At 39.4% G+C, this 18,287-nt stretch overlaps 2 protein-coding genes across 3 annotated transcripts in view; both read right to left on the bottom strand.

Annotated features, from left to right (window-relative positions):
• The window catches only part of LOC133783250 (cytochrome P450 87A3-like), a 42,450-nt gene that overhangs the window by 11,081 nt on the left and 13,082 nt on the right, over window positions 1-18,287 (bottom strand). The window lies entirely within an intron of this gene.
• Window positions 12,534-16,271, bottom strand: LOC133783248 (receptor-like protein 54). Of its 2 annotated transcripts, none has more exons than XM_062222797.1 (2): window positions 13,165-16,271; window positions 12,534-13,014 (listed from the first exon to the last, which is right to left on the bottom strand). In XM_062222797.1, exon 1 carries the CDS (start codon window positions 16,197-16,199, stop codon window positions 13,218-13,220), a length of 2,982 nt encoding a protein of 993 aa, XP_062078781.1. In that variant the 5' UTR covers window positions 16,200-16,271; the 3' UTR covers window positions 12,534-13,014; window positions 13,165-13,217. The 2 variants fall into 2 exon arrangements, with proteins under 2 accessions (XP_062078781.1, XP_062078782.1); XM_062222798.1 differs by having other exon boundaries at window positions 12,534-13,010.

Raw genomic sequence — 18,287 nt, 5'->3', positions numbered from 1 at the left:
GAGGAGCTCAGGCAATCGTGGCAAATCGCTGGCACTTGTCACACTTTCGGACGTAAGAAATCGAGTCCTTTGATAGAGTGGGCCAATAATATCCTTGCCTCAATATCTTCAAGGTCAGGCTTTGCCCCCCAGCGTGATCCCCACAAAAGCCTTCATGTAGTTCCTGGAGAATAGCCTTGGCCTATTCTGGCATAACACATCGCAGAAGAGGCAAAGAAAGGCCACGTCGGTACAACGTCCCGTCTACGATTGTATACCTCGGGGCTTGATAAAGTATTCTCCTCGCGTCGCTTCGCTCTTCATGTAATTTTCCTTTTGTTTGGTATTCGATTATGGGAGTCATCCAGGTTGGCCTGACGTCGATCACCTCGACCTCTCTCGCAGTCTCATCTACGCTCGACCTTTCCAAGAATTCCACCGGTATTAAACCCAAGGTTTCGGCTTCCCTGGAGGTGGCGAGCCTTGCTAAGGCATCGACGTTGGCGTTCTGCTCCCGAGGGATCTGTTCAACTACGCTGTGTTCAAATGCGGATAGCTCCTTCTTTACCTTGGTCAGGTAGGCCGCCATCTTGGTTCCATGCGCCTGCTATTCTCCTTAACCACGAGTTGGGAATCGCTATAGCATTGGATGGCCCTGGCCTTCAGCTCCCGAGCCACCCTTAGCCCAGCCAACAAAGCTTCGTATTCGGCCTCGTTGTTGGACGCTTCGAATCCGAATTGTAACGCGAAGTCAAAACGGTGTCCCTCTGGGGATATCAAAATGATTCCAGCTCTGGAACTGTTCTCATTAGATGAGCTGTCCACAAAGACTTTCAACAAGGCTTGCACCGGTTCTTCCATTGGTTCCTCTTGGAATCCAATGCAGTCTGCCACGAAATCAGCCAGAGCTTGGCATTTGATTGTAGTTCGTGGTACGTAGAGTATCTCGAATTGGCTGAGCTCGATGGCCCACTTCAAAAGACGTTCTGATGCCTCAGGTTTCTACAATACCTGCCTTAAAGGTTGATCGGTTATGACATGGATTGAATGTGACTAGAAATACGACCTGAGCTTTCTGGAGGCCGTTATGAGGTAGAATGCCATTTTTTCCATCAACAGATATCAAGATTCGGCTCCGAGGAGCCTTTTTCCAATATAATAGATCAACTTCTGAGATCGGTCCTCTTCCTAGACTAGCACGGCGCTAGCCGCATCTTCCGTGACAGCTAGGTAAAGAAAAAGAGTCTCTCCTGCTGTTGGTTTAGACAACACGAGTGGCTTAGCTAAATGTGATTTTAGGTCGAGGAAAGCACGCTTGCACTCATCGGTCCACTCGAACTTTTTATTTCCCTGGAGCAGGTTATAGAATGGCAAACACTTGTCGGTTGATTTGGAAATGAACCGATCAAGGGCTGCCACCCTTCCTGTCAGACTTTGGACTTCCTTTCGCGACCGGGGTGATGGAATTTTGAGTAGTGATCTGATCTTATCGGGGTTTGCCTCTATTCCTCGGGTGTTGATTATGAAACCCAGAAATTTTCCTGACATAACCCGAAAGGTACATTTTTGGGGATTCAGCCTCATACCATATTTCCTTAAAATCTAAAAACATTCATTCTGGTCGGGAACATGGTTATCAGATGTTTTTGACTTGACCAACATGTCGTCAACATACACGTCCATGTTTTTCTCGATCTGATTAGCGAACATTTTGTTGATCAATCTCTGATATGTAGCTCCCGCATTCTTCAGCCCGAAGGGCATGACCTTGTAACAATAAACGTTAGTTGGGGTCATGAAGCTATTGTGTTCCTGGTCTGCAGGGTTCATGGCGATCTAGTTATAGCCCGAGTATGCATCCATGAAGGACATGAGCTCGTGCCTCGCAGTGGCATCCACCAACTGGTCAATTCTTGGCAAAGGGTAGCAATCTTTGGGGCATGCTTTATTCAGGTCAGAAAAGTAGATGCAGGTCCGCCACTTCCCGTTGGGCTTCAGGACCAAAACAAGATTGCCGACCCAGATCGGGTATCTCGCCTCGCAAATAAAGCTGCATTTTAAAAGTCGAGCTACTTCTTCTTCTAGGGCCTCATCTCGGGTTGTGCCCAGGCGCCTCTGTTTCTAGGACTTTGCAGGCATGTTTTTGTCCAAGTTAAGGGTATGCATGATGACGCTTGGGCTGACCCCTATCATCTCTTCATGAGACCAGGCGAACACGTCTAGATTTTCTTGTAGAAATTTCAGCAGCTTCGCCTTTCTCTCATTACAAAGGTTTTTCCCGAGCCTAACCACCCTTGAAGGGTCTCTAGGATTAATGTTCACCTTTTCGAGCTCTTTGATGGCCTGGATCTCGGATCTATATTTGCCTATCCTTGGGTCGATATCATCACTTAAGGTGATACCTACACCATTGGCTTCCTGAGGTTTTTCTATCCCAGGAATAGATATTTCCTGAGATTCCTCGCTTCTGCCCTAGATGGTCATCGTCTGCTGCCTGGGTTGTGATTTTCCCTTCATGGAAATACTATAACATTCCCTGGCGGCGAGCTGATCTCCTCAGATCGTACATATCCCCGTAGAGGAGGGGAATTTGACTGCGAGGTGGCAAATAGAAGTTATGGATTCAAATTCCATCAACATAGGCCGGCCTAGAATTGCGTTGTACGCGGTGGGATAGTCGATAACCACGAACTCGAGGAGTTTTGAGATAGTTCGGGGTCCCTCTCCCAAGGTTAATACTAACTCGATTGTTCCTATCGCTGCTGACCCTTCTCCGAAAAACCCATACAACATCATGGAGGTGGCCTTCAATTGGGCTACAGACAACCCCATTTTTTCTAGAATGGACCGAAACAGCAGTTCACCGAACTCCCATTATCAACAAGCATCCTCCTTACTCTTCGATTGGTGAGCTATGCAGTTACCACTAGAGGATCGTTATGTGGAAACTGGACATGACTAGCATCCTCTTCGGTAAAACTGATTGGTTGCGTCTCCAATCGCCGTTGTTTGGGTAGATGTTGCTTTGGAATAAATTCAACTCTATAATGAGACTTCAGCTCATTGACGTACCTCTTCTGGGCACCTCTGCTCGTACCTGCCAGATGAGGGCCTCCATAGATGGTGGTTATTTCTCCTCCTATTATAGGAGAAGGGGTATCCTAATTTACCCGGGCTCTGTGCTGATTTATCGGAGCTTCCGGGGCTGGCTGACTAGTGGGAACTCGATTTCGCGCATACTGAGCCAAAGATCTGGCTCTGATGAGTGTCTCGATCTCATCCTTCAAGTGCGTACAATCGTCAGTGTTGTGGCCAATGTTGCTGTGGAATCGACAGAACTTGGAAGGGTCCCTCTTGGCTTTCTGATGTTTCAAAAGCTTTGGTTTTTTCCAGGGAAGGCAGGCAGAATTTGCTAGGAAAATGTGTTCCCTAGTGTTCGTGAGCTCGGTATAAGCTGTGTAGATCAGCTTAAAATTTTTTGCGGGTTTGTTCTTCTTTGGGCCGTGCTGGCCACCCTAGCCGCTCCCCTTTCTCTTACCTCCACCCCCTTGGTTATTCTGGGCAACGGTTTGAGTTGTTTTCACGGCATCCGTTTCCACTCCAACAGGCTGATCAAGGGTTTGGCTGGTTCCCGCAACCGATGCTCGCGCCTCTTCCTGGTTTATCCATTCCTGTGCCTTGTTCAAGAATTCATCCACGGTGCTGACACCTCTTCTTTGGATTTCTTTCCATAGCCCGCCCCCAACGAGGATTCCAATCCTCAAAGCCATGAGCTTGGAACTATTATCCGCCTCCCTAGCTCGGACCGCAACATTTGCGAACCTGCTCAGGTAAGCTTTTAAGGGTTCCCCGGGTTGTTGTTTCACGTTCGCCAAGGTGCCAGCTTTTACGCGGGCCACTTGAGAAGCTTAAAATGCCCTTTTGAAATCGGCAGAAAAATTCTTCCACGAGCTAATGGACTGCTTGAACCACTGTCTAGCTGGTCCGATTAAGGTGGAAGGGAAAATCAAGCATCTCAGCTCAGGGCCGATATTATGGGCCATCATCAGGGTATTGAACATACCTAGGTGATCCGACGGGTCCCCGTCCCCATCGAATTTGGATAGATGGGGCATCCGAAATCTCGACGGGTACGTCGTGGCCGCTATGCTGGGGGCAAAAAGCTCGATCTCGTTCCCCGAGTCATACTCATCCTTGTCCTTTTCTGACAAGAGTTTCTTCATTAGCTCCTCCATCTGAGCTAACCGTTCTAGGGTCAAGTCCTTAGTCCCTTGGTTGTTCTGCGGCTATCCGACAGCTCTAGTTCTATTGTATGCATTAGGCGAGTTATTGTCCCTCCAAGCTTGAGCTTGGTTTGGCAGGACATTCCCACTCTCATGTACTTCGGAAAGACCATCCTCTCGCCGAGCATGACTGTCATTTCTGGCCGGATCCCCCCTTTGTGAGTTGAGGCGATCTCGAAGGTCGGCCCTAGGGCTTTGCGCTGAACTTAAACGGTTACCCAGGTCTCCATTGTGTCTGCCACCTCGGTGGCTCTTGGTCCAGTAGCTCCCGTTGGAAAAGCTTGGAGCCTGCTGCCGGGGGTGAGGATCCAGAGCATTCCCACGTTCTTGTGGGCGATGGGCAGGAACGGTGGGAGGAGGATTCCTTCTGCTGCCCCCGTGCGCCAGAATATCTCGAGTAGGACGAGGGGGAGATGGGTATCTTATCGACGAAGGGGGATGCCTAATTGGTGAAGCGATCCTCATTCCGTCTGGCTTGATTAAACTAGCTCGTGGTCGTTCTACTTTGCCGTCTCCAGCTTTCTTCGCCCGGCGGTCTGACCGCGACACAGGAGGGCTGGCTGGAGCAGGCTGTCTGCACGAGCTTTCCCCGGACCTCCTTCGCGAGCTACCACGAGCCCTTTTGGGTGCGTTCGATGGTGGAGCCGAACTAGGAGTTGAGGTTCTGACTGATCGGCTGAATTGTTGATTGGCCCTAGGAAACTCCGCAAACATAGCTTCTTGGTTATGGTGTGACATGGGTGCAGAACTCGGGGTAGAGGTTCTGGCTGATCGACTGGGTCTGGGCCGACTATCCCTGCGGGACTTTTGAGTCCCGTTTTGCCTCTTCCGACGTTAATGTCGGTTGCAAGACGGGGTAGTCGGGCCAAGACTTCCACGATTTGCTTACTTGCTCTGGACAACTGACTCCTCAACTGTATGTTCTCCATTTCTATCGCCGTCAGGTAACCCGGGTTCGAATTTGGCGGTCGGGGGTGCCGAACTCCCGATGTCGTCCTGGCCCATCGACTGCTTTCCTGACCGCTGCTGGACCTCGGGGTTTGGTTCGTCGGATATGGTGGCATGGTGGGCCTCTTGCCCATCATGTTGATCCACATCGTTACCATGCCTCGACTGAGTAACCACCATGATCAAGTTTTGTGATAGCACTAATCTAAATCCTCTCAATGAAAACACCAAACTGTTGACGCGGTTTTTCGCCAACAGATAATTATACGAATAAATAGGATGAATTAGTGATGATTGATAAACCATAATATGAAAATAATAGCATTCTAGGATGTAAGAATTAATTGCAAGAAAACAATAGTCACTCTTTTTTTAGGTGGTTCGGAGGTTAAAATCCTCTTAGTCCATCAGTCGATATTATTGATATCTCCTCACTATTTCTTACAAAGTGTTTGTTTTACAAGAATAAGTCAACCCCTTGCACTATCAAGGGTTTTAGTATTTATAGGAGATTGATCTCTGAGTAGGTATTGGGGTCATCCCGTGACCTCTTCATTCATCAAATAATTTGTGTGACATTGATGATTAATTCCTATACCTTGCAGTGAAGTGTGGTCTAATCAATAGGTATTGATGGATAATGGGTCGCATGGCCCAAATCAGGAGTGGGACGCCTGAACACGCACGTTTATACTGCGTGTCTGAGAATTCAGGAATAGAATTGATATGTGATGTCTGGGATATGCATGTTTATATTGCGTGGTTGACTTTACAAGGAGTCGAGGGTGTCAGGCCTCTGATGCACTACGAGCTTAAGGTGGTGCTAGCCTGTGGCTCTCACCATGTCGACACAATGGCTCCAAGGAGCAGCTAAATGATTAACCAGCTCAGGATGGTTAAATTAGGGGATGGTAATAAACAACTCCGAATGGACGGCTGACACGTGGCAGTTCTAGTTAGGCTCTTATCTAGCTCGCCGAAGTGTGCGGATATTCAGGGTGTATACCATTTAAAAATAAAATTTAAATATCTAAGCAAATAATTTTATACCTGAAAAGTCACAATTACATTTTTTTGCCAAGATAGGAATGTATCTCGTGTTTCCCCAACATATCGTATGTTACCAAAGGGAATAGGGATCTCAGCTTCTTCTTGTAAGACATCTATAAGCCAAACCCTCGCAACTGACTCATCAAGTACAATTCCATGGATGGTAATTTGACTACCCATGTTTGGTACAATGAGAACACCTTTAGCCACTACATTGTCAATATTATGAGAGCACAAATAAACTTCATAGCTTAACGGTGGCGGAGACTCATAAATTGATGATTGATCATCTTCATCAAAAGGATAGTCTTCGATTTGATGAAAATGGTCATCTGTGTAGGAGGCAGGTCGATAGACTTCATCATAGTATTGTCCCTCATCATTTGTATTATCATAATAAGGGGCGATACATCGGCTCCAGTGGCCGTTTTTGAAATTTCCTGGAATCAGAAGCTAGAAGCAGCCCTCAACAACTTGGACTTGTTCCTGAATGTTTTTGACCGAGTTTAGGCATCTGTTGAGCGAAAAATGTTATTTTTGATAATTTATTTATTCATTAAAATGAGAGTTAGTTTCACTCCTTAAAATCTATAAATAGGACCTGACACTCAACCATTTTCATCATCTTTCAAACACTTGTTAGAGCCTTCAAGCTGCTATTTTCGTTCTAGAGAGAAACACTAGGGTTTTGGGGTCAAAGCTTTCAAATCTAAAGTTTTTCTAAACACTTGGGAAGGAAGCTTTTGTGTGATTTCGGTGGTTGAGGTATAAATCAAAGCTCTACACTATCTAAGGGGTTCGGTTTCTTTGAAACTTAAGTTTTTTTTGGCAAGTCTTTATTTTGTTGGTTTAGATCTTCTCTTCATCTTCTTTTCTCTAAAGGACTTATGGTTCTTTATGTTTGGTTTTAGGAGTTTCTGATCCCGCACTTGTCTTCAATATCCCGGTTTTGCTAAGAAAAATTAGGTAGTTTAGTTTATGACCTAGTTTATGTTTTGTATGACCTAACATTTCAGGTACAATAAAGGGGTAAGTGTGTCTGGATCTAAGGTGTCCAATGATGTATGACAGACTTATGTCCGGTGGGCTCGGTTGCCAAAATTTTATGAAGGACCTAAGTTGATGTTGGTGTATGACGAACTTATGTCCGGGGCTTAATTGCCACCCATGTATAAGCACTTATCTTTTTATTATATCTGACTTGTTATTATATCCTATGACCTAAAGATATGATTATGACTTATGACTATGAACTATGACTATGAACTATGATTATAAACTATGATTTAGATTATGACTTATGTTATGATATGACCTAGGGTTTTATGATGTTGTATGATTAGTATAAATAAGTTTTGTAATGACTCTTGTAAAATTTATGATATGTTTGCTTATATGATTATATGACTGACTCTTGTTTATATTTTCTTTATTGGGCTTAGAAATTTACCCCTTATGATGTTGTTTCAGGCAATTAAAGATAGAAATGTCGGTGGCAAACGAGATCTAGGAGCTTCGTGATGTACTCGTGGGGACCATATAGTTGAGGAAGATCAAGCAGACTTATTTATTTTTATTAAATAACATGTTTTCTTTTAAAGTTTTATTTGATGTTTCTCATTTTAATATGTTAAAGACAATTATATTATTTTTGTAAAATCATGGATCCATATACTTATTTTTAAGTTTTCATTCAATAAAAAAGCAATGTTTATGATTATGATCTAACGCTATGTTCTCGATAATTTATGAGAAATTAAGGCGTTACAAGTGGTATCAGAGTTACGGTATATTGGTCCTTAACGTTCCCACAAAATACACACGGCGGCTACAAAGCACCAAATCTCAAACATTTGGATATCTACATATTACCATAGTGGTTTCTTCTCTTGTAATGGTGTCTATTTACATGTTCTTTAGTTTGTTTTGTACATTTCATATATTTTAAGAATGTAACATCAAAAGTTAATAAAAAAAAACGTAATTATAAATGGTGAACTTTATAAATCAATGGATGATTGATAATTGATAACATTCGTAGACGAACAACTCAAATATTAATATTATGCTTTTCATTCACATGTAAATATTGATTTCTTATGGTGACGTTTCATTTATGAATAATTTCAATCTATACTTGTGGTGTGGGATCGATTGCATTAGCTCCCACATGACTAACTGTGCCAATAAATGAAAACGAAAGAAAAAAAGATGGAAAATAGAGCCAAAGTCTTTCAATTATTGGGCTGGAAAATTCTTCCATCCAAGCTTTTTTTTTTTTTGTTTCTTTTGTAACTGAGTGGATGAATAGTACCATCCACAGTTTCTTATTGCTTCTCTTATGTTCTTTACTCTGTTTGGTTATTCATTTCACAAAAGTGAATATATACCAAATTAAAAAAATATCCTGATAATATAAAGGGTAAACCTTTATAAACCAATGGATGATTGATAATTGATATATATTGTTCGAATACGAACAACTCAAGTATTAATATTATGCCTAACATTCAAATGTGAGTATTAATAAATCTTAGTCTTTTGTGTGTTCTGAATATTTCTCTTTCTAAGAAATGGACAAATTTATATACTAACCAATTAATAATCAATCCTTAGTAAGTTCACAGCTGAATTATTTTTTCCAACATTATTAGCAAGTCCAAAGGTGATATTATTATCTGAGCTAGCTAGTTGAAAATGGAACTTCTCCTATTACAATCAAATTTTCTTATCTGAGCTAGGCTAAATAACTTAAGAGAAATCTTCTAGCCAAACAAGTTTACTTTCTATCCTAAGAGCATGTACAACTAATCTATGAGCATGTACTGCTAATCTTAGGTAGTATATTGTAACGACCCAAATTCGCTAATAAGGCTTAAGGGTCTTGATTAGTGTGCCGGGAGGGCATAAATGGAATTAGAATGAATATTATTGATTTAAATGTGTAATTATGTGATCAATAGTGTGTTTATGATAATTGATGATATTATGTGATAATATGAAATAAATATGTGATATATGTGAGAACCACATTATAATGTGGGTAGGTCTGCAGAGCACGACTCAAGGCGATCCTAGAGCTAGATAGCGGGAAAAGTCACAACGGGATTTAATAATTGACTTTGGACAAGTCAGGGGTATTTTAAGCATCAGGTAGTAATTTAGACTATCGGGTCATGAAAATAAATATATGGAGATATATTTGAGGTTAGGATGTCTAGGCGGGAATATTGGGGGATTTTACCGTTTTGGCCTTGGGGACGGTTCCGACACCCCGAGCCTTGGGATTAACTTAACGAGTAAAACAAAATTTATGAAACTCGTAGAAGGAAAATAAACCGACCTTATTTCTTCTTAGCTGTTCATTTACTCTCTCTCTCTCTCTCCAGGAAAACAAAGGGAAGAAGCTAAGTGAAAATTCAAAGGAAAACATAGAGAATTTGGGACCTTTGAGTTGGGAAATTAAGCTGGATTTTGAGGCTTAGCTCAAGAAATAATCAAGAACTAAATCAAGGCTAAGGTAAGCATGAATTTTCCTTTTATTGCGGTTAGAACTTCTGGGTTTTTGTTGGGTTATTGAGGAAGCTGTGGTTTTATGTTTAAAGGCAGAGTTAAGGAGGAAAAACTTGGGGAATTAGCTTGGTTTTGGCTTGGTGAAGTGGTTCAACAGAGAAGGTAAGCTTTACTCCATGAAGTAATGATTTGGGTTTGAGTTTTTGACTGGTTAAATTGGGTGTTTATGTTCTTAGAGTCTCAAGGGTTGAAAGTGAGGTTTCTATGGGTTTTTGGACTGAATTTCTATTGAAATGTGTAGCGTAAGTTGTTTAATAAGTTGTGGTAATGTTGGGTGTTGAGTTAGGGAGCTTAGGGGTGGTTTTGGCTGAGGTTTTGAGCTTTGAAATGGGGCTAACTCTGGGTTCGAAGGGAAGGGCCGCATCGCTCTAGAACAGAGACGCGGGAACCATTCCACCACCGTGCTTGGTGGGATTTGTTTTCCCGAAAGTTAGTTTTGTATCCAGAAACTCTAGCTTGAGTATTAATGAGGCCCTATACTTTGGTTGTGACTAGGTGATAAAGGCTTAGGCTCGGGAACGAATCGTGCTTGAGGGGCGTTGCTCGTAATCCCAAAACCGTAAAGATTAAAGGTAAGAAAACTGCACCTGATTGAATATTTGAAATGGGACTAAGGGCTCCCTATTGAATATGCTTGAAAAGATGGTATTATGCCATGCAAGCTAATTAGTGTTCTAACGACCTAAGGGTGCCAAGGGTTACACTAGTGCACAGGGCGCGGCTCGGCCACTGGTAGCCGAGGACAGCTTAATATGCACTGAGCTCGGTTTAAGCGGGTCGGAGTCAGTGGGGTAAACAGAGGGTGCGGCCTAAGTTGTCGGCCCTGATTATTATGTGATATGAATGTTATAAGTGTTTGATTGCATCCATGACTTTGAATATATGCTAAATGATTAATGTGGATTATTTGATGAGAGTTTATGTTAGTGAATTTACTATCTGTTATTACTGTCTGTGCTGCATATGTTTTCTTGCTGGGCCTTGGCTCACGGGTGCTACGTGGTGCAGGTAAAGGGAAGGGCAAGCTTGACCAACCTTGATTGGGAGAGCTCTGCACGCGGAATGTACATGGCCAGCTGCTCAGCCGCCACGATTGAGGTTTAGGCAGGGACGCGTGACCTAGAGATTGTCCATTTTGCCTTAGTATGGCTAGCTGATGTTTGTGTTATTTTGGGAGTCTGTAATCCAACTTTTTAACAGCTTAATTATATAATAAAATGAAACTTTTGAGACCAAAACCCTTTTAAACCCTAGTTCATACATGTTTAGTGATACGTTTTTAAATTAATGACTTGATTAGCAAGTTTTGCACCTTTATAAGTACACAGTGTAGCGGTCTTGGCTATCCAAGGCGTTACATATATGCTCTATCTTAAGAACATGCACTACTAATTTATGAGCAATTTTATTGGTTGTTACAACGAACATGGATTAGAAATACTCCAGAAAAACTAGACAAATAACTTGTTATATCCTCTAACAAAGAACCCAATTAGTCATTAACAAATGAAGATCTCTTAAAGAAAACAGACATAGCTACTAAATAATCTAATTCAATAATGTGCAATGAAAGTCCAAGGGAAAGACTCCAATCCAGCGCTACCACTAAAGCCACACATTCAACCAGCTGTATAACTAAAGTTTGAAAAGATAAAAAAATTATAAAGCTGAAAAGAACTATTGAATACTATTGCTTTTTCCTGCTCAGTGAAAAAAGAGCAGTATCAATTGTATTTATATTACATTGAGGAAAACTCTGGATTATAGAGTAAATACAAAAATTGTTATGATAGCTATAAAAAGGTTGTACAGATAAAACTTTTTGCAAAGAGGAAAAATACTAAAGGAGGGAATAATTTTCTAATAGAAAAGTTTATTTGTATTGAGGTGTCATCAGTGGTCCTCACGCTTGGAATCCTAATTTGGTGTGTATGGCAATTCACCACCTTTCTCAACATCAACATACAAATAATACAACACTAAAAAAATAAACCAAAAGAGATTTCAATCCCAACTGTTGTAATAGTACGTAATAATGAGAAAGAAAAATAATTATTCATCCAAATTTTATCAATGCGAAAATTCTAATAACTCAGTTCAATAACTCAATAAAAAATAACTTATTCTCAAAATGATTTATATGAAATTAAAAAAAAAGCATAATAAATTAAAAATTATAAAATTAAAATATGTAACAAACAAATATCTATTTTTGAGAAAAATAAATAAAAAAAATAACCAACTAACACACTAATTTTTAATAGAAAAGAATTTTCATTTTTAAAAGAAGTAAACATTTGAGTATTTATTGTAAAAAATAAATATATTAATATTCAATATATGATTGAATAATTATCTCAAAATATTTTATATTAATAATGTCAGAATCATCGACGTGAACAAATTCAGCATCCCAACTCCTAAGATTCTCCCTGATGCGTTTGTTTTCGGGATTGTCGCTGAAGAGGGCTTCGACTGCGTTGGAAGTGATTGTTGCTTCGACATGTTTCTTGCAGTACTCAAGAACCATGGCCATAATATAATATTAGGCATGTAGTGTTTTTAACAACACTCTCAAGAACATTGATCATTGAACAAACAAAAATAGAATTGAATTAGGATGATGAATAACAGTTTTATAAATTGAAGATTAAAAACAAAAAGAACAGCAATGAGCACACCAAGTTTACTTGGTTCGAATAGACAAAGACAATGTGTCTTTGCTCCCTACTCCAAGGGTAGAGCAGCTACACAAATTGCTTGAGAAACTTTATTGATGATCAAAGAGAGTAGCCATACAATCGAGCTTCACAGTGAAATCAAAAATGGATTACAAAACATCTTACATGAGAGATTAGGATCAAACACACCTAGAACTCTTTAACAGCCCTCCAACTCTCAAAATAAACTTTTCTTTTTCTAAGTTTGTAAACTCTCTATTACAAATAATAGAGTAGTTAACTCTATTTATAGACATAAGTGACTTGAATCACACCACAAGGCATGACATTCAAACTACAATTAGATTTGAAAATGGAAATAAAACATTCTTCATTTTACCCTTCAATAGTTCAATGACTACATCTATAGAGGGAAACAAGATTTAAAGTACAAGAAAATAAGATGAGGGCTCTAACACATCAGTCAGGAGCTAAACCTTCAACAACATTGTCCCATCTTTCTGTAAGATATTTTTACATACCAACATAAAACAAGAACAAATAAATAATGCATTATTAGCATCAATAATCCAGTTTAGTTGATATAAAAATACAAAGTAATAATTTGAAATGCAAAGATATTACAATCATAATATGTTTTCTAAGCTTACCTGCAGTCAACAGTACTTTTCTTGATCATGAGCTTGCTGGTTTGATATTCTAGCTAGCGCCTTCTTCTCAAACGAGCATTTCTTTTACGACATATTCTTTGTCTTTGTCCCCCTACTCCAACCTTTTTATATAGCCAATAGTCAAACCTTCCAGTGTAAAGCACCATGTAGCCTATAGATATTCCGATTATTAGTCCACATCCATATCCGATCATCACAATTTTCCAATCAAATATTATGTGATCGGTAAGTTTCTCGCCACGATCACCATCTTGTTGCATCCCATTGTTGCAAGATCTAGACAAAGGAAATCCACATAATTCTATGTTTCCATCATATGAATCATTGTTGAATGTATGGAATTGGTTTCCAAGAGGTATTGATCCTTTCAATTTGTTATATGAAAGGTTTAAGTGTGAAAGTTGCGTCAAATCGACCATTTTACTGGGAATCTCTCCAATCAATCCATTCACAGACAAATCTAACCATTCAAGATTACTTAGATTTGCCAATGACATTGGAATGAAGCCTTTTAGTTTATTATGAGAAAAGTTAAGCCCTTTTAGTGATTTCAGCTTTCCAATCGACTCTGGAATCTCCCCATCAAAGTTATTTCTTGAGAAATCGATTGTCACAAAAATGCTTATGATTTTTTCTAATAAACGCTCAAAACCTTTCACCACAACAATCACAGAATCTTGGTAATAAGGTTGTTTGATGCTTGTGAAGTTACTGCTTGTGTGTCCATCCATCATAGCCGTGAAACTTTCAAAATACTTTGCTGGTAGAAGGCCGTTGAATTCATTGTTGGAGAGATCCATGATTTGCAACTTGTGAAAAGGAAATTTAACCTTAGGTGCCCCTATAGAACCATGGAATCTATTAGATTTCAAAACAAGAACTTGGAGCATTGGAAGCTCTTGTAGCCAATGGGGGAAGGTATCGTTCAACTTGTTATTTCCCACGTCTAAAACTTCCAAGCTTTGGCAATTGAGCATAGAGTGTGGTAGGGATCCTTCTAGATGATTGTCACTAAGGTGCAGACTCCTCAAATCAATCAACTTTTCAAACATGTCATGAGGGATTTCTCCACTAAAATTGTTCATATGCAGATCTAAAACAGTGAGAGAGAACTTGTTTTGAAAGCATGAAGGAATGTTTCCATGAATACTGTTATTAGAGACGTCAAAGATATCTAACTGACTCAAATTGCAATAAGCAGAAGGTATCTCTCCAGATAGATGATTGTTTGAGATGAGAAGTATTCTCAACAAAGGTGGAACAATTGGAAGAGGCCCTTGAATCATGTTAGATCGAAGATCTAAATACGCCAGGTTTTTAAAGGGAATTCTCTCTACATGTTTCAAAAAATTGTAAGAAATATTCAATACAGACAATGAACTTGTTCCCTCATTCCACAGCCATTCAGGAATCCTACCATGAATTTGATTGTACGATAGTTGTAGGGTGTTTAATCTTTTCATGCTTTTGAGAATATGTGGAATATGACTAATATTGCATGAAGCCAAACCCAGATGGGAGAGTTGAGGGAATGGATCACTATTGGCATATTTATTTGAGGCCACAGTGAAATTGTTAAAAGAAAGTTCGAGACTCAGAAGATTTTTCAACATTGAATACTTGTTCAACTCTAGAACACCATCCAAATTATTGTTTGAGAGATCTAGCCATTTGAGATTGCTTTGTTGAAATACTGAGTTTGGAATTTGGCCTTGCAGTTTATTAGAACCCAAGTTAAAGTGTTCAAGAGATTTGGATTGGAATTCTAAAATTGGGCCTGAAAGTTTATTATTGTCCAGCCCTAAATACACTAAATAGGGAAGAGAATATATCCAAGAAGGTATTGATTCACTGAGCAAGTTATGAGATAAGGAGAGGTGCTGTAAACTCAATTGTGGGGGGCTTTGGGTGGAGTTTGTTTTTGAAAATTCAGGGATATTGCCAACAAAATTGTTGTTTGAAAGGTCCAAGTAGATAAAGTGCTGAAGATTGAGAGAAAGCAATGGGATTTGGCCACCAAAATTGTTGTAACTGAGGTCTAAAGAAGTCAGTTGCACTAATTGAGGGAGGTTAGTCCACATTGCAGAATATGATGATCCTATAAAACTACAATTCTTGAGATACAAACTCTGTAAAGACTTAGCACTTGCACACAAGTATGAAAAATCAATAGAGATTCTAGTTTGGGAAAGATCTACATACCTGAGTGGACTGCTCCAATTAAATGTAGGCATGGAACCAATAAGATCATGGTTGTACCATAAATAGAGCTGATGAAGGTTTGGTAAGCGAAAGACATTTTCTGGAAATTTCCCTTGCAATCCACAGTAATAGAGATTAAGAAGCTTTAAAGAAGATGATACATTCATGAACGAACTAGCTAGTTCAACATTAGACATGTTGACATAACCCAGTGAAAGTTCCCTGAGATTGGTGAAGTTTTGAAGCATTCTTTTCAAGACAGATGTCTCCAGCAAAATGTTATCACTTGAAGAGAATGAATAAAGGGTGAGATAAGTCATTTTAGAAAGGTGAGACATTTCGACAGGGACATAGCCGGTAAAATTGGCATCATAGAGGCTAAGCCTTTTCATATTGAGAAAACTACCAAATTCCGGGGGAATTGAAGAGCCATAGAAATCATTGTAGTCAAGGATTAAAGTTTGGATATGGCGAAGTGAGAAAAGGGTGCTATTGGAGTGAAGAGGACCTTGAAGACGGCTATAACTGAGGTTAAGGCCAATGACATGCCCTGAAAAAGTATCACACAACACTCCATCCCATGAACAACAATCTGTACCATTCTTCCAAGAGACAGTCTTCAAGTCTGCCTCATTGAAGAATATGGGAATGTTGATGGAAAATGAGTTTCTGAATTGGAGCAAGGCAGAGCTCTCATCAGGATGACACAACTGAGAAGAAGGGGATAAGGAATGGATTAGAGATTGAGAAAGAAGCAGTACTACAAGGCAAATAAGGAGAAACGTAGTCAATGATGAGCAGTGCCTCATCATATATTCTCAGATTATTATTACTCACAGTAGTGGAACGAAAAACTTTCTGTTTTGGGGATATAAATTGCATAGAAAGTAGTGTGGGATCAATTGCAATTATATAAGCTCTCAAATGATTAAGTGTGCCAAAAAAGGAAATACAATATGAAAAGATGGAAAATGGAATCAAAGTCTTTCAATTAAAACAAAAGTCTGATATATCAATTTTTTCTTGTGGTCCAGAAGTGTAAATTGTTGACCGGAACCGAAGACCAAATGGCATATATAACTTTTGTCATCGTGTAGTTGTAAGTTGTTATCATCTAGTTAGTGTGGGGTTGATTAATGCATATAATGTGTGGATGAATTGCATGCATATAATGTGTGGATGAATTGCATGCATATAAGCTCATCTCACGATGGAAAATGGAGTCAAAGTCTTTCACGTAAAACAAAAGCACAACTGTTTAATAACAATTATGTATATATGGATCATCTTGGCTTAAATTTCTGTGCGACTTTTAATTCAAGTTTGTTCATCCAGTCCATTCTTGGCAAGTTGGCAGCTGTGGCTGGGGTCTCACCTTTCATGCAGCACCAAACATGTCTTGAAATTGTTACTATTTGATGACTTTCTTAGCTCTCTGAATACCCTTTAACTTATTTTCCCATTCAACTTTCAAACACTTAATAAGGATCAAATTATTTGTTAAATAATTTTGTCACACACATGAGCGTTCATTGTTTTTCAAACTTCAAAGGCTTTTTGACTTATCAAGCTCATAGAAAGAAAGGTCTTGGCTTTGTGTTTGAGGTTCTGATTGGTGATGGGGTTCTGATTGAAGCTGGGACTTGTATCCTTGGTAATATTAGAAGGGAAAAGTTAGCCATCTTTGATTGGTTAAGGTGTCAAGTAGAGCAGCTGTGTTTTCTTTTATTGGTAATTTGAGTCTTGAAGCTGACAAAATATGCTTAAGCTGCTGGCTGATACTATTTTGTAAGGTGGTTGGTTGGTATTTGTATCAATTAAAGAAAGTTAAGACAATTTTATGCTATGCAATATAAAGTCTTGAGCTTTTCATATTTCTATTGTATATTCTTTATGTTATTTCAAGGTCAGGGTTGTCAATGTTTGCTAGTGTCTGCTGAGATATACATGGAGTGTAATGCTTGTCCGATATATGTAGGCTTTCACACTATGCAGTTTAGAAAGTGAAATAAAACTCATTGTATTTATAAAATAATATGCTCAATCGGTAAGATTTTGATTAGACTTACTGTGCATCAATATATATATCTTCAAATTATCATTTTTAACATCAGATGAATGGTACAATATTGATGCGCCCCTTGGCCTAAATTATGCCATTATTTCAGTAAAGTCAAGGCCGAGTGTGCATTACCAAAATATAACCTTGAAGTGGCCACAAGATATGATAGCTCTTGGTCTTGCAACAGTGACAGTTATTAGCTGTCGGCGTTGGTCTCTATGCCTACAGTTTTTAACTGTCGGCGTAGAGTCCTGCTAAGTAATTACGACAGTCAACAGAGTTGACTGTCGTTGTTGGGTGTAGGGAAAGCCCAGTTTTGTAGTAGTGATTACAGAGTTTTTGATGATAAATGAGTTGCTGAATTGGAGGAGAGCAGAGCTCTCGGCAGGATGACACAAGAAATTATTAGAAGGTGAAGGAGTAGATGAGTCGATTAAAGATTGAGAAAGAAGGACTGCAAGGGTTAGGAGAAACATCAAACACGATGACCAGTGCTCCATCTTTAGATTAGTAGTGGAATGAAAACTCTATGCTTTTGGTTTGGTTTTGTATGTATATATGTGCTCCTCTCATATCATTAACCGTGCAAAAAAGAAGATGAAAAATGAAGGAGTCAAAGTCTTCATATCAATTATTTGATTGAGATGATTCAAGTAAATGAATCATCTTTAGGACTTTTGAGTCATGATATAATTACTCTGAATAATATAATTTTGTTTGACTAATCAATGCCACAATGTGTTCATATTCTTAATTATTTCATTATAAAAGATAAGTTTGTGTTGTATAATTAAAAATGAAACTATTTAATATATATCAAATCAAAAAAATATTCAAT

The sequence above is a fragment of the Humulus lupulus genome, chromosome 6 (assembly GCF_963169125.1).
Source record: "Humulus lupulus chromosome 6, drHumLupu1.1, whole genome shotgun sequence".
Lineage (NCBI taxonomy): Eukaryota > Viridiplantae > Streptophyta > Magnoliopsida > Rosales > Cannabaceae > Humulus > Humulus lupulus.
Note: the sequence above shows the minus strand (reverse complement) of the source record. Positions and strands in the feature narration are given on the sequence as shown.

Excerpts from the sequence above, each read along its gene's own strand:
- LOC133783248 (XM_062222797.1), bottom strand. The coding sequence starts at position 16,199 with ATGATGAGGCACTGCTCATCATTGACTACGTTTCTCCTTATTTGCCTT.